Below are 15,480 nucleotides of genomic sequence, written 5' to 3' on the forward strand. Positions count from 1 at the left end.
TTTGTTTTTTTTTTTTTTTGGTAAGGAGTAGTGTAATAAATGGAATAATGTAGTTAACTGAATAAAATAATACATTTGAAAAATGGGTGTATTTTCCAATAATGACCAGCTAAATGTAAGTCCTTACATAGTGTATAATGTAACATAGAAATAATGTAATTGCTAAAACAGTCGTAAAATCTCATTCAATTAGACATGGTTATCAAAATACTTCACAATGGCAACACTGGAATTTTTAATTTTTTTTTTTAATTTTTTTTTTAAAGAAATGAATACTATTATTCTACAAGGATGAATCAAGTTGATCAAGAGTGACAGTAGACATTAATATTCTTATTTAAAAAAATTTTTATTTCACATAAAGGTTGTCCTTTTAAATGCTCTATTGATCAAAGAATCCACAAAATGTTTGTGTGATTATAATAACCTCAAATCAAATGAGTGAGGTTTTATCATTCAGATAATGTTAAACTTGCTGGCTTTTCATGAAATTTTCAACAGTAGTGCTCTAGTAGTGATGGTCTGTTCCATATTTTTTTGTAAGTGCGCATGTGATTGTGTGTGTGTGTGTGTGTGTGTGTGTGTGAGTGAATAACGGGTACTTGCTATGCCAGAAGTCATTAGTGCAGTCATTACACTGTCAGTGAAATGTGCTCTCAGGGGCCAGACCTTTAGAGCACGCGGCATCATTACCATTAGTAAATACAGTGCATTAGTGGGTGACCTTCAGTATAATGCTGAAAATGCTGCAATTTATTCTGGTCTTTTGTGTGTGTGTGTGTGTGTGTGTGAGAGAGAAAAAGTTTGTTTTTCAAAACAAAAAACAAAACTAAATTTGTTTGCCACAATGCTCAAAGATGCTAAAAAAAATCAGCTTTCATGCTGAATGTGTATTTTTACCCCATTTCCCCCTTTTCAACAAGCTGCTTGGTCCAAATTCATATTAAGCACACAGTAGGGGTTCAATCAAACTGTTAATCCCTCCTTATAGGAAGAAAGAAAGGAGAACTGTTAGTTTCAAACGAAGAAAAGCCAAGCGAGAGGAGAAAAAGCGACAGATGAACACACAGATACAGAGCATCCCACAGGCCCAATGCCGCAAACCACCCGCTCACACTTGAGTTACTCACATATTCCGTGGACTCTTCAATTTTCCACTGATGGAAAACATGACAGATGAGAGGTAGAAAATGAATCAGAGATGGCACTACTGGGGAGAAAAAAAAGCATCGCTACCTTTTTTTTCTCTCATCTACAGATGAACACCTAGCGTTAACAGTGACATGCTATAGAGACAGAGGGGAAGGGTGGAGTAGGAGAGATGACAATATTTCACATTCAACACAGTGCTGAATAATGTCAGGTAAAAGGAGCAGCGGTATACTGCTAACAAATGCAAGGTGCTTCATTCCATCACTCTGTGGGAGAAAGAAATGACAACTATTGCACCACTTACACCTGGTGCAAGAACGTTTTAGTCTCAGCATGGTTGTAAACATTGCAATGCACAAATACTTACCTGGGCTGCATTCATAATAAACCTGATAAGTGAACTCCAAAAGACATACATAAATATTGTACAATGCAAAACATTTATCACAAATGCACTGCCTGGTTACGTGTATATCATTTAAGAAAATTTGTAACAGTTTTATGAAAGGATGCACAAAATATCGGTACCATATCAGTTATTGGCTGGTACTATTTAATTTCTCAGTATGGACTGATATTGTATATTCAATTATGCTGCTCATTGAATCTATTCTTCATCTATTTTCGCATTATAATTATTGTATTACATTATATATTGCATTATAATGTTGTGATGCCTAAATTCACATTTAAAACGAGTTTTAATTTGTAATTGTTTTTCATTTATTTAGACAAATTAGGATTGAGATTTGATATTTTGCAAGTTCTTGGCCATAACACAAAAATGATCTTATCAATATTGACCAGATTTTTAATATTGTGCATGGCTAATTTCACCACATTGACACATTTGCACAAAAACAAACTATTACATTTACAGATTTTTTTTGTTGCCCCTGCTGGTGGACACTGGTATCACTGGCATTGTGCTGTCGGTGTATTCTGACAGGACAACCAACATTTCTAAAACATTTTTAATTTAAATACAACATTTATATATAAAAACCATTTTTTGTAACTGTAAGTGAAACTCATTGGGATTGAAAGCCTATCTCTTGGTGCGAATCTCCTGGTGGTGTAGAGCATGAAATCCCATTACCCCCATCGCATTGCCAGCTTGGTGACATCAAACTTTACTGACACTGAGCACCCAGAACCACTGCTTTTTTTTTACCCACCCTCAACAAAAGGCGCTCACATATGCATCAAATCTTCCCTGGACCGAGAATCCAGCATGGAGCAACCGGAGTTGATATTCCTTTTCGGGAAGAAAGAGGAAATTGCTCTTTTCTAACCGAGAATCTGCAAAGTGCAGTGAAGCACGTCACAATGTCAGTCTGTGGACCCCCACACTGTAATTTTCTATATTAGATCATTCTGCAAACATTCATCCATATCCTATAATTGCTTATCATGATGGAGTTGATGTAGATCTGTGTGTATATTGCATAACAGTACCATTAGCAGACTAGATGGATGCCAATATTTCAGTCTGTTTCCCTAACACACTGCTTCCCACACACAGACCTCATGCGGCCGATCCTATAGGATAATGCCTGGCATGTGTGGTGCTTTGTTAGCCTGTCGGCTACTCAGAGGTGGGAGCCTCATGGACGGTTTTAAAAGCCCCTGACAGCACAAGAGAAACCAGCAGCTTTGCCCAGAGCATGCCCTCCTAAAAGTCCAGTAACAATGATTTTATCCAGGGCACGGCTGCCTGGAGGCCCAACCGCCCGTCATTACCTTTCACGGCGAGGAGCTGAAGACATGCTGATAAGTTGAGTGGAAAGCGTAGAGGCTGAAACATTGATCAGATATAATGGGCCGGAGAGCGCTTCTAACCCTTCAGGCCTGCACTTAAGAGTTGTACTTCAATCATTTAGTCATCGCTGTTTCACTGCGTTCACTTCCTTCTCAAATGGACTACTCCTAAACCGCTGCTTTTAACTGTCCTATTAATCGTGCACATTACTGCAGTGTGGACACGAACAAGGACTTAGCACATACACAACCGGCATCCAAAGCCAGCACCGTTCTTTTAGGCCGATCTACACTCAATCTTCAACAGAACCCACAGCAGCACCGACACAAGAAACATGCAGTTAAATAAACACAAACAATCTCTTGAAACTCAAGTTAATGAGACATTTTTTCTGCTTATCTGCTTTCTTAATGGGTTGTTGTTTTCCATGTGGCACTTTAGCCCCGGTTAAACATACCGGCCTTTGCTTTCACAAAATTATCTCCTCAGAATCATTCTCTTTGAATACAAGATGAATGAATCAGCCTAGTTTATTAAAAGGCTTCAGAGAGCAGAAAAAAAGGTCAGAACTGATAGGAATCTTCAGCTGGAGCCAAATGCTGCAATTTTCAGACAGGATATTAAAATAGTAATTTATGTCTGTGTTTGTCAGATAGAGGCTGATGGAGAACAAGAGATGAAAGGGAAAGATGGTGCTGATATTAATCAGGGGAAATAAAGGGCTCTCCTCTCTCTCCTTCATCTGGCACTGGGGCCACCGAGGTGCTGTTTCACAACCCCAATTAAAAACACCTGAACCAACTAATCAAGGTCTTTAGGCATACTAGAATCTTCCAGGCAAGTTGGAGCTGAACTAGGACACTGGCCCTCAAAAAGCAGCTTTAGATACCCCTGATCTACTGGCAGGATGGTCGTAGTTTATGTATTCAATGTAACTGGTTTCGAACCTTCTATGTTTTTGGTACCAGCTCTTGTCCTTGACTACTAAAAGCCGCACCACCCACAGCTTGATCTCTCACTACGTCTGTCATTTGCTCGTTCCCTCTTCCATCCTACACCCACAACTAATGCAACAAGATCCTAACCAAACAGCACAGAAGAGTGACAGCTGTAATTGGAGGGGACTCTCATGCAGATTTATTGGAGATTCTTCATGGAAAGGTTGACAGGCTTCTCCAACGGCCACTTGCTCGGCTCTCGTGGCACACTGAAATGGATCAATTAACTCAATCTCTCAGTTAAATTTAGACTCAGAATGAGAGTGGTGTGTGGGTTCCCAGTCTGGCCTTTTTTGAAAAGAAAATGTGTTTATCCCACCCACGGACAAACAAGTGCTCGCTGGTTTCCTGGCTTTCAGCTGAGACCAGGGAGCCAGATGTGAGAGAGACTTCTCATGTTGCTCTGAGTGAGACAAATGGTGGGTTCAAATTGTGACACCGTCTCATTACACACTTACATTTAAAGTGAAATCAATATTATAAGTATTTACTGTTTTTAAAGGGGTCATATGATGTTGCTAAAAAGAACATTATTTTGTGTATTTGGTGTAATGAAATGTGTTTATGCGGTTTAAGGTTAAAAAAAAACATTATTTTCCACATACTGTACATTATTGATTCTCCTCTATGCCCCGCCTTTCTGAAACGCGTCAATTTTTACAAAGCTCATTGTTCTGAAAAGCGAGGTGTGCTTAAATCTGCAAAAATGTCAACAATTCTGTGTTTTTCTGTCAATATGGGGTGCTGTGTGTACATTAATGAGGAAAAAAAATTAACTTAAATGATTTTAGCAAATGGCTGCAATATAACAAAGAGTGAAAAATTTAAGGGGGTCTGAATACTTTCCGTACCCACTGTATGACCCCTTTAATACATGCTCTAATTGTGCATGGTATATCAGTGCACACTACCTTTAATGAAAATGTTGGCTATTATTAAATGCTAATCAACAGCCAAACATTTTAGGGTTCTTTTGTAGGTAATGCAGCCTTAATAAAAACTTGCCTTTATAAAACCATGTAGACTGAATTTATCCATTGCATTTTTTTTTTCTTTTTTTGACCTTGTAGTTTTTAATCAAAATATCATAACTCGATCTTCCGGTGAAACAACTTCTCTCTGGTGACGTTTGCCGGACTTCGCCAATCATTTAGTCCACTTATACCCCTCTTAACAATCGACTGCAAGCTCGCATTTAGATTGCATTGCCTCCATCCATTCAACAACCAATGGGTAGAACCAAGTCCCCGCCCTAGATCTAATTCTTTTCAATAATTTTTTCACTTGGTTGTACGTCACAATATGCGAGAACCTCCAATTTTTTTGTGAGTTTAAGAGTTATAGTTAACAGCAATAGTTTATGTAATAAAATTAAATGGCAACAACAAAAAATATGATAATTAAAAAAACTGTTACTGTTGGGATACTTGAGGGAGACGCATGATTATCCTCAAAAATAAAATGAAAACAAGTGAAATGAATGAATGAAAACAAATGAAACAAGACAAATGAGCGTTGTCATTGTGTAGGTAGCTAGTCAGTTTGTAACTCATGTGTTAATGTTAATTTGTAGCTTAGCAATTGGGGTTTGGATCGGTTCAGTAATGCATACTAAGAGCAAATAAAAAACATTACAGATGCTTCTGCTCTCCTCAGAGATGTTTTAGGAGCCCATCCATGCAGAAGCTCATGCTCTTAGAGCCAGAGTGTCTCTGAAGGTGGTAGAGAAACATCACATATTAAAAATGAACAACTGGCAACCCCCAGAAGAACAAAAATGGATGTCTTGAGAAATCTGGATCTTTTTGTCAAGACAAAAAGCACTACAAGCCATTTATCAAAGTAACTCTGCAACCACCCTGCCAAACCATTAGTGTTACACAATACACAATGGATTTTCATCACTTCTCCGACATCTCTCTTCTTCACTAGCTCTCCCTGGCCAATTACATCCCAGAGAGCAAAGCAACAACACATTCTATTTTTTTTTCTGAGTAAGAGCGAAAGAATGAAGAAAGATGTAGACATAAACGTAACCAGAGTCTTACGATACATCTTCAATGTCTGAGAGAAAATTGAGACAAAAGGTGAAAATAAACAGGCCTGTATGGATCATTGTGTCTCAGCAAGTCTTTTCATGCTTTTTTTTTCTATGACAATGACAGCGAATGAGTCACGTCCTGGGACAAACCTTCGCAGTTCGTGGTAATTGACTCAACAACGCTTCAGATGTCATGGCGTATGAAGGGAATGTTGTTTGCCAAAAAGGGAGAGGCAAGGGCAGGTGCCCTTGGGTTGTGAGAGCAAAGAGGTCAACAGCAGTTCACCTGACAGATACTGTAAACAAAACCTGTCTATTGTTTTTTTTATTTGTTACCGATGGAAAAGTAGATGAAAAAAACTCACAACAAATGTGTCTCGTATGCTGTCAAAAACATTTAGAACCGCTGACCTTGTGACATTAAACAAAGTTTACAAGTTATGACTTGTGGAGGTGTTATGGACTAGAGGCACTGAACAGACAAAACATCAACTGCACCAAAAATCCAGAGTGGCGAAGGTCACAAAGACCACTTTAAGCTCTGAGCAAGGGATTTCATAGAATATATCATTTAGAGATGCACTGATATACGCCCCTGAACACGCCCCTTACCATGCATCATCATCGTATGTAATCAAGGAGGTGCCATCGGAACAACTCATGTCTGTCCATCAATCAAAAGAGTGATAGCAATAACCAATATGGTACCAACATATGCATCCCTAATAAAATTAGCTGGAATCAATTAATGGCAGAAAATAAAACTTGCCAGTTCTAGGAGGTGGATTGAGCGCTGACACGTAAGGTAATACATTTGTATTTTACATGCACTCCTTCACTTGGGTATGTACTTATGCAAATGAGAAATAATCTTCTCGATGCACGAGAAAACCCCCGTTATCTGCTCATTTACTAAAAACCATTAAAGCCCACAGTGGTCCATAAACGTCTCTTGTTACAGTCTTTTTTATTTTTCTAGCTCAGTGAGAGGAAATGCTTACACATGTAAATGAGAAACTCTTGTTTGGGGGCAGGGAAAGTGCAGCAAAACACATGTCTACACAAGTTAATTCTCAGCTAACAATTCAAGAGGAGAAGCATTTAAATGCCCCCCAATCAAATTCTCTCTATTTCCGAAAAGTGTCTACTTTAAGAAATTCATGGATATCTAAATCCCTCCTAAGGATTACTATCTTTATTCCATCTCAGTGCACCCATGTTTCTTCAGGCAGTTTTAAAGCTCCTTATATTAATGCATCATGAGCGAAATGGGAAAAAAATAAATTAAAAAAAGTAACAAGGCAGTGCATATGTATTAATGTTAGGATTTACAAAGAGCTGAATTCTTGAAAGGCCACCAACATTGTGTGCCTATGAAATATTTAACAATTTAGATAACATTGAAGACTCAGAAAAAGTGTTTATGTAGACGTGTAGATATGTATCCTGCAAATTCATTAAACAGACAAAGATTTAGTTCCAAACCCTGATTTGCCTACCAAGATAGCATTTTTAGCAACTCAAAAGCTTTTTAAAATAGACAGTCAATTATGCTCCCAAAAACAAAGCAGTGTATAAAAAAAGTATTTAAAAATTAGTTTTTAGTAATTTAAAAACAGCTGAAATAAAATATAATATTATAGAATTTTTTTTTTTTTTTTTTTTTTTGGAAAAATTGCCTTGGCAGCTAACTGAAATAAAATAAAATAAATTTAATTTGAAGAACTAAATTTACAACTAAAACTGAAATAAAAATTAATTACAGCTATATATATATATATCTATATATACAGTGGTGTGAAAAAGTTTTTGCCCCCTTCCTGTTTTTTTTAATTGTTTGCATATTTGTCACACTTAAAAGATTCAGATCATCAAACAAATGTTAATATTACACAAAGATAACCTGAGTAAATAAAAACTGCAGTTTTGAAATTATGATTTCATTTATTAAGGGAAAAAAGCTGTCCAAACCTGCCTGGCACTACGTGAAAAAGTAATTGCCCCCTAAATCTAATAACAGGTTGTGCCACCCTTTGCAGCAACAACAGCAATCAAGTGTTTGCGATAAATGGCAATGAGTCTTTCACAGGAATTTTGGCCCACTCTTCTTTGCAGAATTGTTTTCATTCAGCCACATCGGAGGGTTTTTGAGCATGAATGGACTGTTTAAGGCCATGCCACAGCATCTCAATCGGATTTAAGTCTGGACTTTGACTTGGCCACTCCAAAACCGTAATTTTGTTTTTCTTGAGCCATTCAAAGGTGGACTTGCTGGTGTGTTTTGGATCATTGTCCTGCTGCATAAACCAAGTGCGCTTGAGCTTGAGGTCACAAACTGACGGCCGGACATTCTCCTTCAGGATTTTCTGATAGAGAGCAGAATTCATGGTTCCATCAATTATGGCAAGTCATCCAGGTCCTGAAGCTGCAAAGCAGCCCCAGACCATCACACTACCACCACCATGCTTGACTGTTGCTGTGATGTTCTTTTTATGAAATGCTGTGTTGGTTTTACGCCAGATGTAACGGGACACACACCTTCCAAAAAGTTCAACTTTTGTCTCATCAGTCCACAGAATATTTGCCCAAAAGTCTTGGGGATAAACAAGATATTTTTTGGCAAATGTGAGACAAGCCTTTGTGTTCTTTTTGGTCAGCAATGGCTTTTGCCTTGGAACTCTCCCATGGATGCCGTTTTTGCCCAGTCTCTTTCTTATTGTTGAATCATGAACACTGACCTTAATTGAGGCAAGTGAGGCCTGCAGTTCTTTAGATATTGTTCTGGGTATTTTTATGACCTCCTGGATGAGTCGTCGTTGCGCTCTTGGAGTAATTTTGGTAGGCCGGCCACTCCTGGGAAGGTTCACCACTGTTCCAAGCTTTCTCCATTTGTGGATAATGGCTCTGACCGTGGTTCGCTGGAGTCCCAAAGCCTTAGAAATGGCTTCATAACCCTTTCCAGGCTGATACATGTCAACTATTTTGTTTCTCATCTGTTCTTGAATATATGCTAATGAAATCTAATGAAAATGACAAAAGACACATAAAAGACAAACTAAAATTTTACATTAAAATGAAAAACATAATAAAACAAAATCTAATTCATAACATTAATAAATACAATAATAGAATGTAAATAATACTAAAACAACAACAAAACCAAGGCAGGATGTACTATGACAAACAGTGTGGAGTCATGAAATTTTTTTTTATTTTTTTAAATAAATTATTTTATATATCTTTTTGAAATTATTTAAATGAATTAAGCAAAAATACTTCACCCAATATTTGTGTGTTATACCTAATATTGTATATTATAGACATGCTTACTTTCTTACTGCATCGGATTAATAGTTTAGCAACATGCTAACACCAAACTCCATTCTAATCAGCTGTGAGGTTTAGTCGAGTCTCTTGAGTGCTTTATATGAGGAGCACTATGCTTGTGGGACCCATGTAAAGCTTTTCAATAAGTCAATTAAGAGGTCCGATTTTGGTTAGGATGCTGCCTCAGAAGGTAAGTTGCCTATTTAAGACAGCGAGGAAGCTCACTAGGGTTTGGAACTGAGCCCAGCTGAGCCATAACAATGGCATCCAGCTCACCGTACAAACAGTCAAGTGCTACAATAAAGAATTAGCAGGTAGTACCTGTGCTTCTGGCAGAGCGACATCCATTATATTTGGTTGGCTACGTGGCTCTCCGTTCTCCAGGCGGGAGTATATGACCTGGTATCCCCGGATCTGGCCGTGCTGCTTCCCAGAAAGAGGTGGCTTCCATGTCACACGAATAGCTGTGGAGTTCACAGCCTCTACTTCGACTTTCCGAGGTGGAGCTCCAGGCACTAAAAGGGAGCAATTAGATTTCAACTTCAGGATGGAGGCTTTTAGGGTAGCTTGAGATAAAACACCCTAATAAGTGCTAAAGAGTTGCGGTTTGGCTGAGGAGAGGTATTTATTTAACAATATTTGTTGGTTAAAGAACATTTATCATGCTGGGAGAAAAGCTAACGTGGCTTCAGTAAGAAGATTGTTCACAATAATTCAAGGATGCAGAAGACAGTGCAAAAATCTGCTAAAAATAAGAACTGCTAAAAGACTGATGAGGATGTGCTGAAATGCTGCTCAGCTGACATGCTTCAGATCAATGAATTTACTGATTGTGGCCTCATAGGAATATCGTGAAAAAAGCTGACCAGAGGGGGGGAACTCATGACACCATTTCTAGGGAAGCTGATGAGACCAAGGTATAGACAAACAGGCCTGAAGGCGATGTAAGACGTGAGAGGAGAAGAATCAGAGGAATGAAGAATGAGAAAGAATGATTTGAGATATAGAGAGAGAGAAATGGAAAGAGATGAATGAATGAAGAAGCTAGTGGACCAAGATTCACTACTGGTCAAAAGTTTGGAATAATTATGATTTTTTTTTCTGTCTAATGCTCACCAAGGCTGCATTTATTTGATGAAAAATACAGTAATATTGTGAAATATTATTACAATTTAAAACAACTGTTTTCTATTTGCATATATTTAAAATCAGTAACAAAAATCAGTCTAATATGCTGATTTGGTGCTCAAGAAACATTTCTTATTATAATCAATGTTGAAACATTTTTGCTGCTTCATATTTTTGTGGAAACCATTATATATTACCATTCAAAAGCTTGGGGTAAGTGAAATAAATAAATAAATAAATAAATTACAAATATAAATAAGTTACAACAAATTTCTAGTAAAAAAATGCTGACATTTCTATTTATCAAAGAATCCAGAAAATATGTTTCTACAGAAATATTAAGCAATATTACGTTTTCTACATTGACAATAATTCATAACTGAGCACCAATAATAATTTGATACTAATTTATCTGCATATTCAAATGATTTCTGAAGGATCACGTGACACTGAAGACTGGAGTAATGGCTGCTGAAAATTCAGCTACACCATTAACAGGTATTAATTGCATTTTAAAATTTAATAAAATATAAAAGTTATTTTAAATTGTAATAATACTTCATAATATTACTGCAATATTAATGCAGCCTTGGTGAGCCTAAGAAGCTTCTTTAAAAAAAAAAAAAAAAAAATTAATAATAATAATAATTATTATATATATATATATATATATATAAACTTATTATTCCAAACTTTTGACCAGTAGTAATAGTTTAGCAACATGCTAACACCAAACTCCATTCTAATCAGCTGTGAGGTTTAGTCGAGTCTCTTGAGTGCTTTATATGAGGAGCACTATGCTTGTGGGACCCATGTAAAGCTTTTCAATAAGTCAATTAAGAGGTCCGATTTTGGTTAGGATGCTGCCTCAGAAGGTAAGTTGCCTATTTAAGACAGCGAGGAAGCTCACTAGGGTTTGGAACTGAGCCCAGCTGAGCCATAACAATGGCATCCAGCTCACCGTACAAACAGTCAAGTGCTACAATAAAGAATTAGCAGGTAGTACCTGTGCTTCTGGCAGAGCGACATCCATTATATTTGGTTGGCTACGTGGCTCTCCGTTCTCCAGGCGGGAGTATATGACCTGGTATCCCCGGATCTGGCCGTGCTGCTTCCCAGAAAGAGGTGGCTTCCATGTCACACGAATAGCTGTGGAGTTCACAGCCTCTACTTCGACTTTCCGAGGTGGAGCTCCAGGCACTAAAAGGGAGCAATTAGATTTCAACTTCAGGATGGAGGCTTTTAGGGTAGCTTGAGATAAAACACCCTAATAAGTGCTAAAGAGTTGCGGTTTGGCTGAGGAGAGGTATTTATTTAACAATATTTGTTGGTTAAAGAACATTTATCATGCTGGGAGAAAAGCTAACGTGGCTTCAGTAAGAAGATTGTTCACAATAATTCAAGGATGCAGAAGACAGTGCAAAAATCTGCTAAAAATAAGAACTGCTAAAAGACTGATGAGGATGTGCTGAAATGCTGCTCAGCTGACATGCTTCAGATCAATGAATTTACTGATTGTGGCCTCATAGGAATATCGTGAAAAAAGCTGACCAGAGGGGGGGAACTCATGACACCATTTCTAGGGAAGCTGATGAGACCAAGGTATAGACAAACAGGCCTGAAGGCGATGTAAGACGTGAGAGGAGAAGAATCAGAGGAATGAAGAATGAGAAAGAATGATTTGAGATATAGAGAGAGAGAAATGGAAAGAGATGAATGAATGAAGAAGCTAGTGGACCAAGATTCACTACTGGTCAAAAGTTTGGAATAATTATGATTTTTTTTTCTGTCTAATGCTCACCAAGGCTGCATTTATTTGATGAAAAATACAGTAATATTGTGAAATATTATTACAATTTAAAACAACTGTTTTCTATTTGCATATATTTAAAATCAGTAACAAAAATCAGTCTAATATGCTGATTTGGTGCTCAAGAAACATTTCTTATTATAATCAATGTTGAAACATTTTTGCTGCTTCATATTTTTGTGGAAACCATTATATATTACCATTCAAAAGCTTGGGGTAAGTGAAATAAATAAATAAATAAATAAATTACAAATATAAATAAGTTACAACAAATTTCTAGTAAAAAAATGCTGACATTTCTATTTATCAAAGAATCCAGAAAATATGTTTCTACAGAAATATTAAGCAATATTACGTTTTCTACATTGACAATAATTCATAACTGAGCACCAATAATAATTTGATACTAATTTATCTGCATATTCAAATGATTTCTGAAGGATCACGTGACACTGAAGACTGGAGTAATGGCTGCTGAAAATTCAGCTACACCATTAACAGGTGTGGCATGGGAGAAAGGAGGCAGGGTGCTTGTGTATGCTTACAGGACAAGCCATGCATGCGCCGGGGAGCAGAGCAAATCCTGTTATTTAGAGACAAAGCGCATGTTGCTGGTAAAAGACCATGCAGTGAGCACATCCGGTCTTATACTGCTCTCCTATGTTTAATAAGCTTCTCTCCTTAGCCTACACTTCTAGAAAACATATCAAAGCACTCAGGGATTGCCTCAGGTAACACGTGTTACAGCCTGGCTATGAAACTTGTGCAAACACACACACAAAATTGGCTGTAGCACAACTGAGGAAGGACAGAAAGTGAGTAAGAGTGAGTAACTGTGTTGAGGACTGATGTCTGTGACTGCATGTCTAGGTCAGGGGTTTTTGAACTTTTTGAGGTTAATGACCCCAACATATGATAATTCCACTGCAAATGAGTCCTTTCTAAAATATTTTCATGTAGACCCATGTGTCATTTATACTATGTGAGAAAAAGAGTAAGCATGATATAATAATATGTACAACATGTTGTTTAAATGATTTGTTTTTACATTATTACTGAACTTCTAAAATATAAATATTTTGTAGCGACATAAAATGTCTTTGCTCTATTTCGTTTTTTGCTAAATTTGATGCATCATTGCTGTATAAAATCAATGTATTACTGACTCCAAACTGTTGAATGATAGCGTAAAAAAATGTACAATACATTTTTTATTAATATGTTATTTTAAATATTATTAAATATTATTATTATTATTACAAAATATAATTTTGTACAAAACTGTATGCATATTTATCTTGTATTTCTGATTAAAAATACATTTTGTAATGATTGAATCTTCTCAAATTTTCCTCAGACCCCCTTGCAACCCTCTGGGGGTCCCCTAAACCCAAGTCTGAATTTCCTGGAAAGCTGTGTCTGTTGTTTGATTAAAGTATAGGACAATTAGACCATCTTTCAATGATAAGATGACTCTGAGCTTTGGTCCACTGATTTTACGGTGCTTAAAGAGGATGTCTCTGTGATATTGCTCCCACCTCGCTTATATAGTTAGAATTAAAAGGTAATGCTCCATCTACCAAGTTCAGTCAGGAGAAGACACAGCTTTCAGGTCCAGGATCAGTCAAGGTTAGGTGACATGCTGGTTTCTTTAAATGCCTTTATGAGCAAGTTCACTTATATCAGTATGACCTTCTAGCCTTGACATATTTAAAGTATGACTTAAGTACTGATCATACCACACCATTTGATGAGAAAAGTTTGACAAATAAGGAAATTAAGTCACAAACACTTCAGACTGTAGGATCTAAAGTAAATCCTTGCGAAACCAACTCATAGAGGATACTGTTCATTTCCATTTGTATCTTTTCATTCTAGTGGGAGTCTATTTCAGTCATGAATAGGAATAATTGTTAGCCATGCTTAAAAGAAGGTAAATAAAATTGTTAGAAAAAAGGGAAGAGAAAGACAGCAGCCCAATTATTAGCAGTCCACATGGGATAGTTCAGACCTACCGTCCTCGTTGGTACGGACACGCACAGCTGTGCTCTCTGGGCCGGGGCCCACATCGGTGTGTGCTCTCACCCACACCTGATACTCTGTCCACTTCTCCAACGCCTCCAGCACACAGCTGCTGGCATCCACTCCAATGTCCGGTACCTCATGGCGCTCAGTGTCTTCGCCGTTCACTGCCTGGTAGCTGACTGTGTAGCGCACAATAGCGCCGTGGCGACTAGCGGCGGGCGGCGCCACCCAACTCACCTTGATGCTGGTGGAGCTCAGACTGAGCAGGTGCACGTCTTGAGGGGGGGCTGAGGGGGCTGCAGGTGGGGGCAAGGCAATGGGGAGGGCATCAAGCAAAATTAAACAACTTAAAGCAAGCTTGCTTCTGGACTGGACTGGTTGGCACAACAATAGAGAACATCTTACTTAGTGTTGCATTTTTGTCTAATTTCAAATTAGAATTCTAAACTGATTTCATGACTTCGAAGCCATTTAAGTTATAATTTTTTATTTTTTTTTACTTTGCTGTGATTTCAAAAACTGAAAAAATTCAGTACTGCTCGGCACAACCATCTGCAAATGATACTAAGACACAACCAGGGTGTAATACTAACTATTCTGTTCACCACCGTCTGTGGTTGGAATTGTAAAAATACTTTGCTGTGATTTCAAAAACTGAAAAAATTCAGTACTGCTCGGCACAACCATCTGCAAATGATACTAAGACAACAACCAGGGTGTAATACTAACTATTCTGTTCACCACCGTCTGTGGTTGGAATTGTAAAAATTTGACACTCACATGTTTTATTATTTATTTTATTAGTATTAGTATTATTTTCCAAATTAACTATGTATGTGAAACTGGACAAATGCACAAAACATTAAATCCTGACACTTTTTTTTAGCAGTTTTATTTTACAATATAGTCAATTAAATATTGGTTTGGATAAGCTCTAAAGTTGATGTGTTGGGTTATCTTTTTGAAATTACTAAAAATAAATATACAGTATATAGTGCTGCTTGAAAGTTTGTGAACCCTTTAGAATTGTCTATATTTCTGCATAAACATAACCAGATTTGATTATAATCAGATTTTCATGCAAGTCCTGAAAGTTGACAAAGAGAACCCAATGAAACAAATGAGATGAAAATATATACTTTGTCATTTATTTATTCAGGAAAATGATCCAATATTACAAATCTGTGAGAAGCAAAAGTATGTGAATCTCTAGGATTAGCTGTTAATTTGAAGGTGA

The 15,480-nt window shown here is 37.2% G+C and overlaps 1 protein-coding gene across 1 annotated transcript in view; it reads right to left on the reverse strand.

The window, feature by feature from the left end:
* The window catches only part of LOC107743377 (receptor-type tyrosine-protein phosphatase F-like), a 137,549-nt gene that overhangs the window by 57,621 nt on the left and 64,448 nt on the right, over nt 1-15,480 (reverse strand). Inside the window, exons 12-16 of the mRNA XM_016556568.1 lie at nt 14,234-14,539; nt 11,392-11,608; nt 10,761-10,765; nt 9,602-9,795; nt 4,000-4,121 (exon numbers count right to left, since the gene is read on the reverse strand). Of these exons, the coding sequence (XP_016412054.1) occupies nt 4,000-4,121; nt 9,602-9,795; nt 10,761-10,765; nt 11,392-11,608; nt 14,234-14,539 (844 nt within the window). The remainder of the gene's footprint in view (nt 1-3,999; nt 4,122-9,601; nt 9,796-10,760; nt 10,766-11,391; nt 11,609-14,233; nt 14,540-15,480) is intronic.

The sequence above is a fragment of the Sinocyclocheilus rhinocerous genome, unplaced genomic scaffold (genome assembly GCF_001515625.1).
Source record: "Sinocyclocheilus rhinocerous isolate Xijiao unplaced genomic scaffold, SAMN03320098_v1.1 scaffold1458, whole genome shotgun sequence".
In the NCBI taxonomy this organism is placed as follows: domain Eukaryota; kingdom Metazoa; phylum Chordata; class Actinopteri; order Cypriniformes; family Cyprinidae; genus Sinocyclocheilus; species Sinocyclocheilus rhinocerous.